The sequence below is a fragment of the Desmodus rotundus genome, chromosome 9 (genome assembly GCF_022682495.2).
Source record: "Desmodus rotundus isolate HL8 chromosome 9, HLdesRot8A.1, whole genome shotgun sequence".
Lineage (NCBI taxonomy): Eukaryota > Metazoa > Chordata > Mammalia > Chiroptera > Phyllostomidae > Desmodus > Desmodus rotundus.
The window spans coordinates 45036484-45051097 of NC_071395.1; the positions used below are offsets into that span (position 1 = coordinate 45036484).

The window sequence follows — 14614 nt, forward strand, 5'->3', positions numbered from 1 at the left end:
AGTATGGACTTTCTAAACAGAGCCCCAGCTACTGCCACCCTCCAAAACGAAGCCTATTGACTGTCCCAGTTAGCTCACTGGCCCCCTCTCTGCTCTGCCACTCCTGCCCCTGCTATTTCTCCACCAGCAGAGCCCCACCCCAGGGCCTCTTGTCCTCTACATTTATCTTTTGCCTGCCAGTTGGTTATCCACAAGGCCACTCCCCGTGCTCCCTCACCTCCTTTGGGCCTTTGTTCACATGTAACTACCTCATGTATGCAGTGGCCCTACACAGGCAGGGGTCATTGGGTTGTTATGTATACAACCCCATTCCCAGCTTCTAAAATAGGCCTGGCACACAGCAGTGAATGTTTGTTGAATGAATCTCAGACCCCAACCTAGGAATCTGCCTCAATTTCTTGCCTCTCCCCTTCCCTTCATAAACTGTCAGCAAGTCCTGTGGGCTTTGCCTCCAAAGTATCTCACCAATCTGACCATTTCTGGTCCCCAACTCCCCCACCCAGGAGCAAGCCACGATCCAACTGCACCTGGACACCGTCCTGGCCTCCCCCTCCCAGCCTCCACACCTGCCCTCCACTTAGGAAGAAATCATTTAATGACATAGATCCCTCTGCTCTCCCCTAGGGCCTCCGTTCCTCACCAGGGTCTAGGGGCTGCTGGTGATCTGGGGCCGCCAGGCTCTCCCATCCTTCCATTCGTACATGCTCCAGCCTCCTTCTGCCCGCCAGCCCAGGGGTGCCCTCTGCCTGGACCGCTCTCCCAGGATCCCAAACACCTGATGTAGCTTTTCAGTGTTCAGGCCTCAGTGTCCTCTCATGTGCCATGGGACAGTGACTTCACAGCACAGCCCTGCATCCCAGTGCCCCGTCCCTGCAGCAGCTCTCTGCCCCTCCCCCACCCCGCGGCCAGAATCGCCCCTCTACTGCCCAAAACTGTGTCTCCTCCCACAACCCTGACCAGACCTGGCCCGCGGAACTTCCAGTTCCTTTCACAGCGTTTAGGTGGAAGGGTATTCCCCACCACCTCATTTCTCCCCCAGCCCCATCTCCCAGCCACGGTCAGGGTCGGGAGAGGCAGTGACCCTAAGCTGACGGACACTCCCCTCCCTGGCTCTCCCTGAGGCAGTTAAACTGGTTGGCAGCTGGTTAATGCTGGGGAGGCTGGGGTGCCAGGCTCTGAGGGCAGCTAACCCATGTGGGTCTGGATCCCCACTGCTATGCCATAACTCTGCCACTTACGAGCTGTTCGACCTTGAGCAGGTCCTCCCCACCCCTCCCAGTTCCCTCAGTAGTCTGAACCTGCAGGGTTCTGATAAGGTCAACAGTCTACATACACAAGGGCCCAGCTGGGACCCCTCAGAGGGTGCTGTCCACAGCACGGTGCGACTCAGGGCACAGGGAGCACCCATCGAATGGGGTGGCTCCTCTCCCTCCTCCTAGGCTGTACCTCAGGGCCCCGCTGGGGTCCCCACACCTCTTCCCTGCCCATACCCTCCTCTCAGGGATCCCAAACAACCTCATGGCTTTAGCCACCATTTATACTGTGATGACTGCCGCGTTCGCACTCCAGCCCTGCCTCCCTCCTCACCACCTGCACCTCCTTCGGAGTCTGCAGCCAACCTTCAGCCTGATCGGACCGCAACTAAGCCCCTGCACCCGCCCACTGTACCACCACCCTCCCAGGTCCTCGGGCCAAAACCTCAGCCGTCAGAGTCCTTGGGCTCCGCTGTCCTTTACCTCCCACCTCCAGTTCAGGAGCAAGTCCTGGGCCTGTGCCTCCAGAACATTCCAGTGTCCACACATGCTTGGCAGCCGCCCTCTAGACCTGGCTCACCGTCCACCCACGGTGGCCCTGACCCCTTTCAAACTGTACTCCAGGCTCCCCAGCCACCAGAGGGGCCTTAAAAAGAAATTACGGTCATATTTACACATAACAAAGTTAGTCATTTTAACCACAGGAGTCAGTGGCAGTAACTACATCCTAACGCTGTGCCACCACCACCATATTCTATTTCTAAAACTTTTCTTAATTAAAAGATAATTTTTAAAGGTTTATTTTACTCTCATTTGAGAGAGGAAGGGAGGGAGAGAGAGAAACATCAACGTGAGAAACACCAATTGGCTGCCTCCTGCACGTGCCCCAGTGGGGGATCAAGCCTGCGACCAGGACTCAAGCCAGCGGCCTTTTGGTTATGGGATGATGCTCCAACCAACTGTGCCACGCCGACCAGGGCTATTTCCAAAACTTTTCCATCACCCCAAACAGAAACTCCGTGCCTCCTAAGCACTCCTTTCTCCCCTCTCCCTCCAGCCCCTGGCAATACTATCTGCTTTCTGTCTCTAAAGAGTTGCCTGCTCTGGACATTTCCTATACAGGGAATCACACAACACATGGCCCTTTGTGTCTGGCTTCTGTCACTCAGCATGATGTTTTCAAGGTTCAGCTAAGTTGTAGCACGTCAGTGCTTCATTCCCCTTCATGACTGAGCAATATTCCACTGTACGGCCGGACCACACTTCATCTGTTCGTGCAAGATGGACGCTAGGTTGTTTCCACAGAGGGGTCTTTTCAAAGACAATCTGGATAGATCACTCCTCAGCCTAAACACCCGCAACAGGTCACACTGCGCAGCCCACAAAGCCACACGTGCTCTGACTCCTGCCCCCCCGCCCTGCTCCAGCCACCAGGTTCCCACCGCAAGGTCTTGGCCTGTGTCCCCAGCTCCACAGCCCTCAGATCTCAGCTAGGACGCGCAGTCTTCAGAGGCACGCATGGGCCCCCCACACCCTGCATCACAGTGCCCCGCAGTCAGGGCCTGCCTATTAGCCCCTGCCATCCTGTGACCTCCTGTGTCCCCGTTTTCCTCTTGGCAAAATGGGGGTGCCTCACAGGACAGCAGCAGGATAAGATGGACCCATGCCCGTGACACACTTAGAGCCGTGCCTGGCACACAGTGAGTGCAACAGGCCCCCTCTGCAGCAGTCACCACCACTGTCGCCACTGATCACGTTCCTGCCACGTGACTTTACCTGTCCACTGGTGAATTTCTTTTGCATGCCTAGGAGAACGGAAGCTCCTGGGACCATTTCCTGGCACCTAGACATACAGTAGGTCCTCAAATATACGTCAAATGAACCAGGATGAGTGATGAAGAACAGTGGTGGGGGCACTTGGAGAGGGGGCGCCTGCCCCAAGACCAGGGGCCCAGTTTGGCCCACACTGGCCAGGCACCAATGTCTCAGGGCCACAGAAGGGTTTCCCAAGGGCAGCCTGCTGCTCCCTGTGGCCTCCTCCCTGGAGCAGCTCCCCCAGGAAGCCCCAGGCACACTCAGAACCACCCACTCAGGAGGGGGGCTCTACAGCTCCCATTCCTTCCCGTCCTTCCCTGAGTGTGTGCTCACCCCACACTGAAGAGTTTCACTTGTCACCTGGTGCCCACGTAGGTGGGGAGGCCAGGCACAGGTATGTGGGAGCCACCGGGGAGACCCAGGCCTGGCCATCCTATGGACTGAGTTTTGTCCTCTCCCTAAAAAGGTATGTTCGAGTCCGGTCCCCCAGCACTTCAGAATGAAACCTTATTTAAAAGAAGTAATCAAGGCCCTGCCAGGTAGCCCAGTGGGTTAAAGTGTTCTGATACATCAAGGTTGTGGATTCAATCCCCCCTGGTCAGGGCACATACAAGAGTCAACCAGTGAGCGCATAAATAAGTGGGATAACAAATTGGTATTTCTCTCTTTCTCTCTAAAAAAATAAATAAGTAAATAAAATAAGTAATCAAGTTACAATGAGGTCTGTAAGGTGGGCCCTAACTAGTAGGACTGTTCTTATGAAAACAGGAAATTTGGACACAGCTATGCATAGAGGGAGAACCCCATGTGAAGATGGAGGCAGAATTGGGGTGATGGTTCAACAAGCGAAGGCACAGCAAGGCCTGCTGGCAGCTCCTAGAGGCCAGGGAAGAGGCCTGGGACAGATTCTGGTTTCAGAGACCCCAGACGGAACCAACCCCAACAACGCCCTGATCTCGGACTTGCGGCCTCCAGAACTGGGACGATATATTTCTGGTATTATAGCCACCTAGTCCAGGGTACTTTGTCACATCAGCCCTAGGAAAGTCACAAAGGGGTCAGGACACATGGGAGGTGGGAGGCAGAGAAGAGGGCAGGACCCGGGGCCACACAACTTCGGGGAACCCTTCACAGACTGTGAGATGGGGTGCTGCTGGGACCGCCAGTGCTCAGACCCCCGGTGCCAGGCACAGCAGCAGACACCATGCCCTGCACCGGGCACTATGCATGCACACCTCCTTTAATCCTCACAAGAACTTAGTAAAGGGGGACACCCACATTTCACACATGAGGAAAGTAAGGTCCCAGGGGTACCTACCTGGCAAGGGGGCTGTGAACCCAGGCAGGGTCCCCAGCTGGGCACCAGGCACTGGTTTGACCCTGGGGGCTAGGATAGCCTCCCCTCCAGGTCCCCGAGGGATTTGTGTGACTGATGGTCCTCAGAGGTGGGCCCTCCTGGAGGTTCCACACCATCAGGGCCAGGTGAGCCTGCACCTGCATGTGTCACCACCTTGGTCTTCAGATGAACCCAAGGGAAACAGTGCTCACTGCCTCAGGTTGAGAGAGGGACTGGGCCCCAGACATGTCCGACTACCAGGTTGGCCCACCTGCCTCGGTGTTTGCACCTGAGGCCTGATCCCCATGTGTCTCAAATCAAGGGGTGTGGGGTGCAGTGGTAACCTGGTGGTAGGCTGCAACCTGGGCTCTGTCCTCAGGTGCCCTGGGGTGGGGCAGAATGGGACTGCTGGAGGAGAGGGGGTGCCTCTAGCTTGCCCTAAAGTAAGGCTGCTATGGCAACCCTCTGTGCTCCAGTGGGTGGGAGTCTGAGTGGGGGGCCCTGAGGCCCTCACTACCCCACCCCCCCATACAGTGTCTCCTGTTTCCAGTTCCCTCTCAGCAGACTGAGTCCCCCCCAAACCCAGCAGCCTGAGAGCGCAGCTCCACAGGCTCACCTCCAGGAAGTCCTCAGGCATGACAGAGTGAGGAAGAGGCAGGCCCTGGGTAGGAATCTGCTGTACTGCCTTGGGCAGTATGCTTGGCCTCTCTGAGACCATTTCCCCATCCCTACTCCAGACTAACAGATTTACCTCGAACAGACAGAATAGCTGCCCAGAACATTGCCCTCCTTCAAGAAGGAAACTGGGGCTCAGGGAGGGCAAGGTCCCTGCCAAACACTCATCTTTCCACATTCCCACATTTCAACAGTGGGCAGCTGGTCCTCCCAGGTGCTCAGGAACTATAGTCATCCTGAACCCCTCTCTCGTCCTCAATCACCCACATCCAACCCGGCAGCTCCTGTGGCCTCCCCTTCAGAATTTGTTCACTTCTCCCCACCCCTTGGCCACCTCCCTGCCCCAGCCCAGTGGCCCTCTCCCAGGTCTCTGGGCTCCAGCTCTCACCGCTCAGTCTATTCCCCCCAAAGCAGCCAGAGGGCGCCGATGAGCACCTGAGTACCTACGGTGTCCCTCCAAAGCTCTCAGAAACCTCCGAGGTTCCCACCTCACCCAGAGTAAAAGTCCAAGTCCTCCTGTGGCCTGCAAGTCCCCCAAGTTCCTGCCCTCCTTGCCCTCACCACCTGGCTCACTCAACTCCCATTTTCAAGGTGAAAAACAGGCACAGTCCCACCTCAGGGCCTTTGCACGAGCGGCTATTCACTGTTCCCCGGCCACCCCAACCCCTCCTCTTTTGCCCCCTTCGGGCCTTTACTCAAACATGACCTCCTCAGGGAGGTCCTGCTGGCCCCAGCACTCCCACATCCCACTCTGGCTTTCTTTTTTTAAAAAATCCCATTCATTCTACTTACTATCTCTCTTCCATTGGACCTCGGCACCCCAGGGTGGAGTTTGCCCTCTGGCTGCACTAGACTGCAGAGGAGTGGGGGCTGATCGAAGTACCCCCTTCCCCAGAGGCCTCTGCCCTCTATCTGCCACTCTCACTCCACTCAATCTCCACCTAGTAGCCAGAGGGATCTTTGCAAAATGAAAACCCAATCAAGTCTCTCCCTGCCTGCAATCATCCATGGCTCCCTATTGCCTCAGTGCCCCAACACAGCATCTCAGGACCTGGTCTCCTGCCACTTTGTCATTACCTTCTCTACTCTGTTCCCCAAGGTGCCTGTTCTCTGCACCCCCTAACACTCTCTCTCTCTCTGTCTCTCTCTCTCACTCACACACACACACACACACACACACACAGTGTTGGGCCTCCCACCCACCTCTTCCTCCCAAAGGCTCTGCCCACCAGGGCTGCAGTGGTCCCTACTCGGACGCACACCTGCAGCACACGGGGCCTCCACCTTTTGCTCCCATAATCGGATTTGGACTCTGCTGCTGATCTGCTGCCTTTTCCACCCACTGGGGACTCCACAGGGAAAGGTCCATCATGGTTGTCTGGCACTCTGTTGCATCCCCAGCCCTGGGCCAGGACCATGTACTTGTTGATTTGTTCAATGAACTAAGATGAAGCAAACCCAGAGGACAGGTTGTCCATTTAGTGGGCAGTTACCCAATTCCCACAGAGGCACACGTGCTTTGGGGAAAAGTAGGCCCAAGAGGGAGAGACTGAGGGAAGTGGTATAGACAGGGAAAACCTCCCTGAGGAGGCAAAATTTTGGCAGAGGTCTCAGGGAGGTGAGCCACCTAAGTACCTGGGGAAAAAGGATGCCAAGCAGCAGGAACAGCATGTGCAAAGGCCCTGAGGCAGGATGTGGAGTGTCACTTCAGCCAGGTGAGAGAGGGGGAGAGTGGGAAGAAGAAAAGGGGGTGGGGTTTACAGGGCAGATCACGCAGGGCCTTGTGAGTCTTGGGAAAGACTTGGGCTTTTTTCCTAGTGAGGTGGGAGCCACAGAGGTTCTGAGTAGAGAGGGAGGTGGGGCACACATGCCTAACTCAAGTGTTCACAGACTTCTATGGTGAGGGGAGATTATCAGACTGCGTGCAGGGAGGGGAGGTGGGGGGACTGAGAGCGGTAGATGCTCCCTACCTTCACCCTCTCCTTTCCTCCTGTCTACTCACTGTGAAAACCAGAAACCTGCAATTTCTCCCAACCCTTCTTTCCTCCACCTCCAGCCAATCATGTCAACTAAAACCGGAAAACCCCACACCAGCGCACCTCTAACGTTCCACAGCCCCCACTGGGCCCTCACCTGGAAGGCACCAGTGGCTTCCCCTTCCAACCTCTGTAGTTGTCTCCCACACAGCAGCTGGAGGGAGCATGTGCCGGACACTCACACCCTGTCCTGTGGGCCCTGGCCCCACGGTGGGTCTTCTCATTCCCATGGACAAACAGAAACACAAACTCACAAACTCAGTCCTTTGGTCCCCTAACCAGCCTCCTCTCTGCACGCCTATCCATGAAACAGTATCTTTCCTTTTTCCCTTTGAGCCACCACCTTTCTGACCTCAGCGTGCCCCCACCCCGTCCCCACCCCCCTCCTTCCCCTTTACTTTACTCTTCCTTCCCCTGGCAGGCCAAGCTATGAAGCCCCCTCCTCCAGGAAACCCTCCCTGGCTTTCAGGCTGGCCAGGCACCTCCTCTGTGCTCCCCACCAGGAAGGGTGGTACCATGGCACCCCAAGGTCCATTTCCCCACCAAGGCGCCCATTGTGCGGTCCTAAGCTTTCCACTGTGGGCTCAGCTGAGCAGAGATGAAAAAGTCATAGAAGCCAGGGAAGAGGGCTCTGGATCCTCTGCCACCACCAGATAGATGCTGGTGGTGAAGGGGCAGGACAAGGGATGCAGAGAATGAAGGGAGGAGGAGAAGGGGCCGGCATCCTGGCATGTTTGAGGACTAGTGAGGAAGCCAGTGTGACCAGTGGGGAGTGTATGCAGGAGACCAGGAGGAGGTGAGGGCAGGGAGGTGACAGGAATAGGTTGCATTGGACTCATCCTAAGTGGGGCTGCTCTTCTGCTAATGGTACCCCAACCTCCACTACCAAGGGCAATTTGCGGGTGCTCTATGGCAGAAGTTGGCTACCTGTGGCCCAATCACTACCTGCTTCTGTACAGCCAGTGAGTTAAGAATGGCTTTGCCACTTTCAAAGGGTTGAGAAGAGGCAGAGGAAGAATATGCAACAGAGTTGGAAGGGGGTCCACAAAAGTCTCTAATATACCTGGCTCTTTACAGAGGTCTGCAATAGAGCAGTGGTTCTCAACTTGGGGGAAGAGGGGGCCAATTTTAATTTTGCTCCCCCACCCCAGCCATTTGGCAATGTCTGGTGACATTTCCAGGTGTCACCACTAGGGTGTAGGTGTATATGTGGGGGTGCTACTGGTATATTTAATGGATGAAGACCAGGGATCCTGTTAAAAGTCCTAGGATGCACAGGACAGCCCCCACAAAGAACGATGTGACCCCAATGTCAGAACTGCCATGGCTGAGAGACCTTTCCCTGGGCCCCTCACATGTCTGCACCACCTCACCTGCCTGTACCACCTCCCCATCAGCAGAGGGGAGCCTCACCTGACTTTCTGGGTATTTTTAGCCTCTGAGGAAGGGGTCCTAGCTATTTTTAGCTTTGGGGGGGCAGGGATATTTTTGGGTAAATATTTATTTATCTATTTATTTTTACAAAGAGGGGAAAAGAGGGAGAGAAAGATCCATGCGAGAAGTATCAATCAGTTGCTTTTCATATGCGTCTGGATCAGGGACTGAACCAGCAACCCAGGCAGGTGCCCTGACTGGGAATCAAACTGGCAACATTTCACTTTGCAGGACGGAACTGAACCAACTGAGCCGCACCGTCCGAGCAGGGCTATTTTTAGCCTCAGCATCCACTTATTACAATTTTTATCTTCCCCCAAAATTGGAGGTGGGGATGGCAGGGGACCTCTCCTTGGCTAGTCCCCCAGGACCAGGGCAGACCACAGTAATGGGCCCCATCTCAGGAGAGAGGCTGAGTCAGTGCCCTGGAGGAGATGGAGGGGCTGCTCCGGCTTTGACTCTGGGGCTCCAGCCCCCGGCAAGGGCAGGGAGCCCACACATTCCCCCCCTGAGCTCTAAACTCTATAGCACAGACAGCCCGACCGGGAGGCCCGCCGCCCAGTCTGGCCAGGGTTGCCAGGGGACAGGGGGTGCCAGGGGAGCTGGTCTAACCTGGCCTCTGGCTGGAAGCCTTCAATTCCCCCACAGGGTCCAGGGCAGTGGGGAACCCTAAATATGCACAACCACGGGAGTCACCCGGAGGTCTCTCTGGTCCATTATGAGGCCCCCTCCCATTCACTCAGGTAAGATTTCTTGAACACCTACTATGGGCCAGGTATGAGTCTAGGCACCTGGGATCCAAAAGCAAACCAAGTTAACACAAACTGCCTGAGCATTTGGATCCTGGTCAGGGAGACAGACAATAAACAAATGGCCAATAAATAAGGAAATTTCAGAGTGTGCAAAAAGCCATCCATGCTATGGAAAGTCAAGAGGAGAGTCGAAGGCTGCAATTTTAACGAGGCTGCACGGGGTAAAACTTACTGGGGGGATGACAATTGAAGCAGCTGAGGGAGCAAAAGCCTTGTGGATGTCTGGGTGAGGTCCCAGGTGGAAGGACAGCCAGTGCAAATGCCCTGGAGTAGAATCATGCTTTGCATGTTGGAGGAGCAGCAAGGAGAGAGGGGGTGGAGGGAGATGCACTGGGGAAGGACTGGCAGGGTGGGACCCCAGGATGCCCCATGCCTGGGACTGCTGTAGTGCTGGGATGCAGGGGGCTAGTGCCATCCCAGTCTGGGGCTGCTCCTCCCCAGCTGGGACCCTGGTCGCTCTCAAGGGGAAGACACAGCCTTTTCTCAACTCCTATTACATGAGCCCTTGACTAAAATCACTTATGTGTCACTAGAATGTGAGCTCCATGAGGGCAGGACCAGGGTACTGTCCCCACCATGTCCCAGCATGGCACCTGGTAGAGAAGGCACTTGGCAAATGGTCACAGACCGCATAAAGAGGTGACCCAGCCTCATTCCAAGGAGCCCTACACACCGGGGCACATGCCTGCAGCGCACACAGGATGCAGAGTTGCTCACATGTGGAGCCACACACACACACACACACACAGAGGGCCAGCCACTCTGCAAAACTCACAAACACCAGTACACAGGAGACCCCTTCATGACACGTAGGACCAGCTTGATGACACGTGGCCACAGGCTGGCTCAGTCAGGTCACCATCCAAATCAGTCACAGCAGGTACACACAGGTGCAAACAGATGATGACGAACAGAGGGCTGGATTCCAGGGGCAGTGAGACGCCCTCCCACCCTCGGACCCCACTTGTTTCTTTTGTTAGGGTGGCCAAGACCCAGCCCAGAAGAGACGCTGGCTGGAGCCTGCACCTCCAGGGTCACTGTGGTCAGGTTCCAGACCCAGGGAACCCCCACCTCGGCAGCCCCTCCCTCTGGCTCCCCATGGAGGGGCCTGGAGGAGGGGAAGTGTCTGGCGTCTGGAAACTGGATCCTCTAGAGGAGCCCACACAGAAACCAGAGCCTTCTGTGTCCTTGGCCACCCGTCTGACTGTTGAGGTAGGAGGGGCAGAGACCACGATGGAGCTCCGGGTGGCCAGCGGACAGTTGTGGCAGAGATTCCACTCCTGTTCCCCATTAGGGGTACCTCCTCCAGGGCACAGCAGTTCAACTTCCTAGGAAACTCGACCCCAGATGTACGTACTGGGGCTGAAGCGCTCCACCATCTCCCTCCAGCCTGGGGCACAAAGGGAGGACAGACACTTGAGATGGAGATGACACGCAGCCTGACACGCAGCCTTGCACACAGGTCCACTGTCCGGGAGGGAGTGGGATGGGATGCAAACAGACTTGGGAGCAACCCAGGTGCCTGCTAGCCCCACCCCCATACCCACAGGGTCTTCTTTGGTCCCCCCACCACCAGGAGAAGGAGCTCCCCAGGACAGGCTGGGAATAGAACTAGGCTTTGAGTCTCTTGCCTTCCACCTCCTCCCTGCAGGGCCCACAGCCCAGATGCACTGGTCCGCTGGTCCCCAGCTCCCTGCCCTCCCCCAACCTTGGGCACCATCTCTATACCCAAGGGCAGGCGTCCACGCACCAGTCAGTGATCAAGCCCTGTGCCAGCTCCCCATGAATGGGGGTTGGGATCAGCGCCCAGTGGAGGGAGGACAGTCCTAGCAACACAGGGCTGAGGACCTCAGGTCACTGAGGTAGAGAAAGAGGAAGGTGGAAACGCCAGCAAGAGGGCTGGCACTCATGTGTGCACATACAAGCATGTGGCTGAGTGCATGGGTGCGATTACCACCAGCCAGGGATCGAATTAGTTCCCTTTTCCTCTTTCCAGATGATTTTTCATCTCTGTAATTAATGGGCAAGTCAGTTCTGAACGGCATGGCAGGCAAATTGCTAGTTAGGAAAATCATGGATAATTTTCTCGATATGATAATGAAGGTTGTATACCTTCTCTTATTCTCCCTCTTTTCATCCATTTTTAAGTAATAAATTCAACATTAGTGGGAAAGGAGTGGGGAGGAAGAAGTCAACTGGCCCTACAGCTGGGGCCTGACTCAGGCCCACCCGGGAGTCCTTAGCCCCTGGCCACTGGGCAGACAGAGAGGATGACAGATGGGGACCCTCTGTGGGGCACCCTGACACCCCAGTGATCAATTCAGGATACCAGGCCTAGAAGACCAGGTGATGGGCAAGGAGCCAGCCCCCAGGTTGTCGGTTCAGTCTCGGGTCAGGTTACAAGCTCATGCCAGCACCTGGGGTGCTGAAGAGGGGAGAAGAGACCAAAGGCCTCTCCCCAAGCAACATTTGAGGTCAACAGGTCCAGAGCAGACATCCACACTCAAGCGTCCCACACACCTGTACCCACGTTGTCCAACCCCCTCTTGTCGGTGACTCCTGCACCAGCTAAGGAAACAGAACAAGAAGAGAGAGAGAAAGAGAGGCAGAGAGGCGACCAGCCATCTTGGCAGCCATTTTGAACCCCTCCCCCTGCTCCCCTAGGCACACCACATGTTTGGATGTGGGCAGACAAACCGAGGCTAAGGGTCCTGCAGAAGCCAGGAAGAAAGGGGGCCCTGCCTCAAGACTGGGATGGAAGGACACCCACGCAGCTGCCACCTCTGGGGGGAAGGGAGTGGACCAGTAAGGTAGAGTGAGGTGCTGGGTAAGGATGGGGCTGGGTGCTGACCTAGACTGGAATAGTTGGGACAGGGATGCGCTTGGAGACCATGTACAGGCAGGGTGCTGTCTTTAGATGGGGGTTAGGGGTGCACTGGAAGGCATTTTCTGGCCATGGCTGGAGCACACACGGCACTCCCCACCCTCTTCTGGCCCAGACTCCTGTCCCAGGGCCCTCAGATGGGAGGATGGCAATGAAAACCCCCAACATTTGGTGTAGCGGGAGGGCTCGTTCTCAAAACCCAAATCCCAGTGGATTAATTCTGACAGCTTCCCATGCTTAACCGAGTACCACAGAGAGAAGATGCTGCTGGGCTGCACCATTCTTCGTGACATAGGCGCCCAGACCGACCCCTCCCTATCCCCCGCGTCTCTGCTTCCCAGAGAAAAACAACCCCCAGCCCAACATCCTGCGGTGCCAACCCCCAACAAGGCGCCTCCGAGGCCCGGGGCCCGCGCGCAGCGCGCACACGCACCCTCTCGGCTCACACCCAGACACCTACACAAACAGGGCGCCAAGCACCCGCGCGCACACGCACCGGGGACACGCAGGCACCGCCGCGCCGCTTCCCCACAAAGGCTGGTGCGCGCGCGGGCACACGCAGACACGCGCGGGCACACTCGCGGTCCCCTCCCCCCGCCGGGTCCCCACGGACATCCATCTGCACCCCCAAGCCCCCGGCGCTCCGTGGGCGCCGCTCCTCCCGCCCCATCGCCGATGGGGGTGAGGTGCCGGGCTCTCCAGACTCCCCTCCGGCTCGGGTGCGATGACCCGCGGCTCCAGCATCCCCTCTCCCTTTGCAGCCCAGACAGACCCCGGTTCCCATCCTCTCCCTTTTGGCCTCCACACCTGGCCCAGGTGCGGCATCTCCCTCGCCCTGGGCCCGCAGACACTCACCTGTCCAGCGTTGCTCTGAGCCGGGCCCTGGGCGTCTCTCCTGCGGCTCCGCGAACCCGGGCCCCCCGCCCGGCACATCTCCCGGAATCCGGACGGGGGGGGAAACGGGTGAAGGGTGGCGGGGCGAGGGCGGCCTGTGTCCCCTTTTCCCCTGGCCCAGAACTACCGCCACCAACCAAAAAAAGAAAAAAAGAAGAAAAGAAAAAAGCGGATCACAGAGCTCCAAAAGCGGCTCCCTCGCGGCGGCGGCGGCTCGGGGCTGGGGGCGAGCGGGTCCGCGCCCCTCCCGGGGAGGGAGGCGGCAAAGGCTACGGGGCGGGGGCGGTGTCAGAACTCTAGGGGCTGTGGCGAGGCGGAGCCCCCCGAGGCGGCGCCGGCCGCGGCCTGCATATCCCCCGCAGCTCCGCGGCCCCGACGGAGGTGGCACGTGTGCGCCCAGGAGACTTCCCAGCCCCCTCGGACGGCGGCGACGGCGACCAAGGGGTTAACGGGGCAGCAGGGGCACCCCAACAGCCCCCTGCCGCCCGGCGGCGCCGCTCCGGGACCCGCGCGGCCCCATCAGCCGGGGCCTCCTCGGCAGACGGCGGGGCGGGGGCGCCGCAGCGCCGACAGCTCCCGCGCCGACGGCTCGGGCTCCCCGCAGTGGCTGCAGGGGGCTCGGGAAGGGGGCGGGCGGCGCGGAGCCTAGCGGGGGCGCGGCTGGAAGCGAGCGCGGCGGCGTCGCGCCCCCGGGGCGGCCGGAGGTGGGGCGCCGGGCCGGGCCCGTGGGCACCGCAGGACGCGCGGACCGAGCCGGCGCCGGGCACCAGCAATGACAAGCCGCCTGTTCGCCCCGCTCCCCGGCGCACTAGCTCCGGGAGGGGGACGGCGGGAGCATGCAAAACCCGGCCCGGAACTACCGCCCGGGACCGGCCGCCGCAGCCTCCCCAGGAACACGGAGAGCCAGCCCGAAAACCCGGGCTGGAATTTTCTCCCCTTCGCCTCCTCCGACCCCCCCCTGGGAAATTGGTAAGAGGGAAGGAGAGGTGCTGGATCCCAGCGTTGGAACCGGGAGGGGATGGGGTAGCGGAGAAAGGCGCATGTAAGACCCGGAGCGGGTTATGCCGTGAGGGAAGTAAAGGAGAGACGAAGAGCCCGGAGAGGGAAGAAATGGGGCGATCTGGAAAGGGTATGCAAAACCCGGTTTGGATTAGGCAGAGACGGGAGGAACGGAGACTTAGAGAGCTGCGACACGGCCAAATGCACGCGGGGCACGCAAATTTCGGGCCGGATCCTTCCTCGGGAGACGGAGTAATGCGTCATGCCTAATGCAGTGGAAACAAGTAAGACCCGGTGTGGTGTATGCGGACCTGGGCTTGCAGGGGGCTCCTGGAGGGGGGCCGCTGGGTAGCTGAGGAGGCGTCCGCTGCCCCAGTCTTCTAGGCAGCGACGTGCAAGGAGGGGGGGGGGGTGGCTAGAGGAGGGCTGGACTCCGGCACGAGGGGACCTGGAGCGCTGGCTGCACCAGAGCAGGA

The 14614-nt window shown here is 58.2% G+C and overlaps 1 protein-coding gene across 3 annotated transcripts in view; it reads right to left on the minus strand.

The window, feature by feature from the left end:
- Window positions 1-13939, minus strand: part of ADGRL1 (adhesion G protein-coupled receptor L1) — a 46271-nt gene extending 32332 nt beyond the window's left edge. For 2 of the 3 annotated variants that reach the window (XM_053910589.2, XM_053910588.2), the window contains exon 1: window positions 641-864. In XM_053910589.2, coding sequence (XP_053766564.2) covers window positions 641-695 — 55 coding nt within the window. In that variant the 5' untranslated portion in view covers window positions 696-864. Of the gene's footprint in view, window positions 1-640; window positions 865-13100 lie in introns of those variants that run through there. The other variant, XM_053910590.1, reaches the window with a different exon arrangement.
- Window positions 13940-14614: the final 675 nt, after the last annotated feature.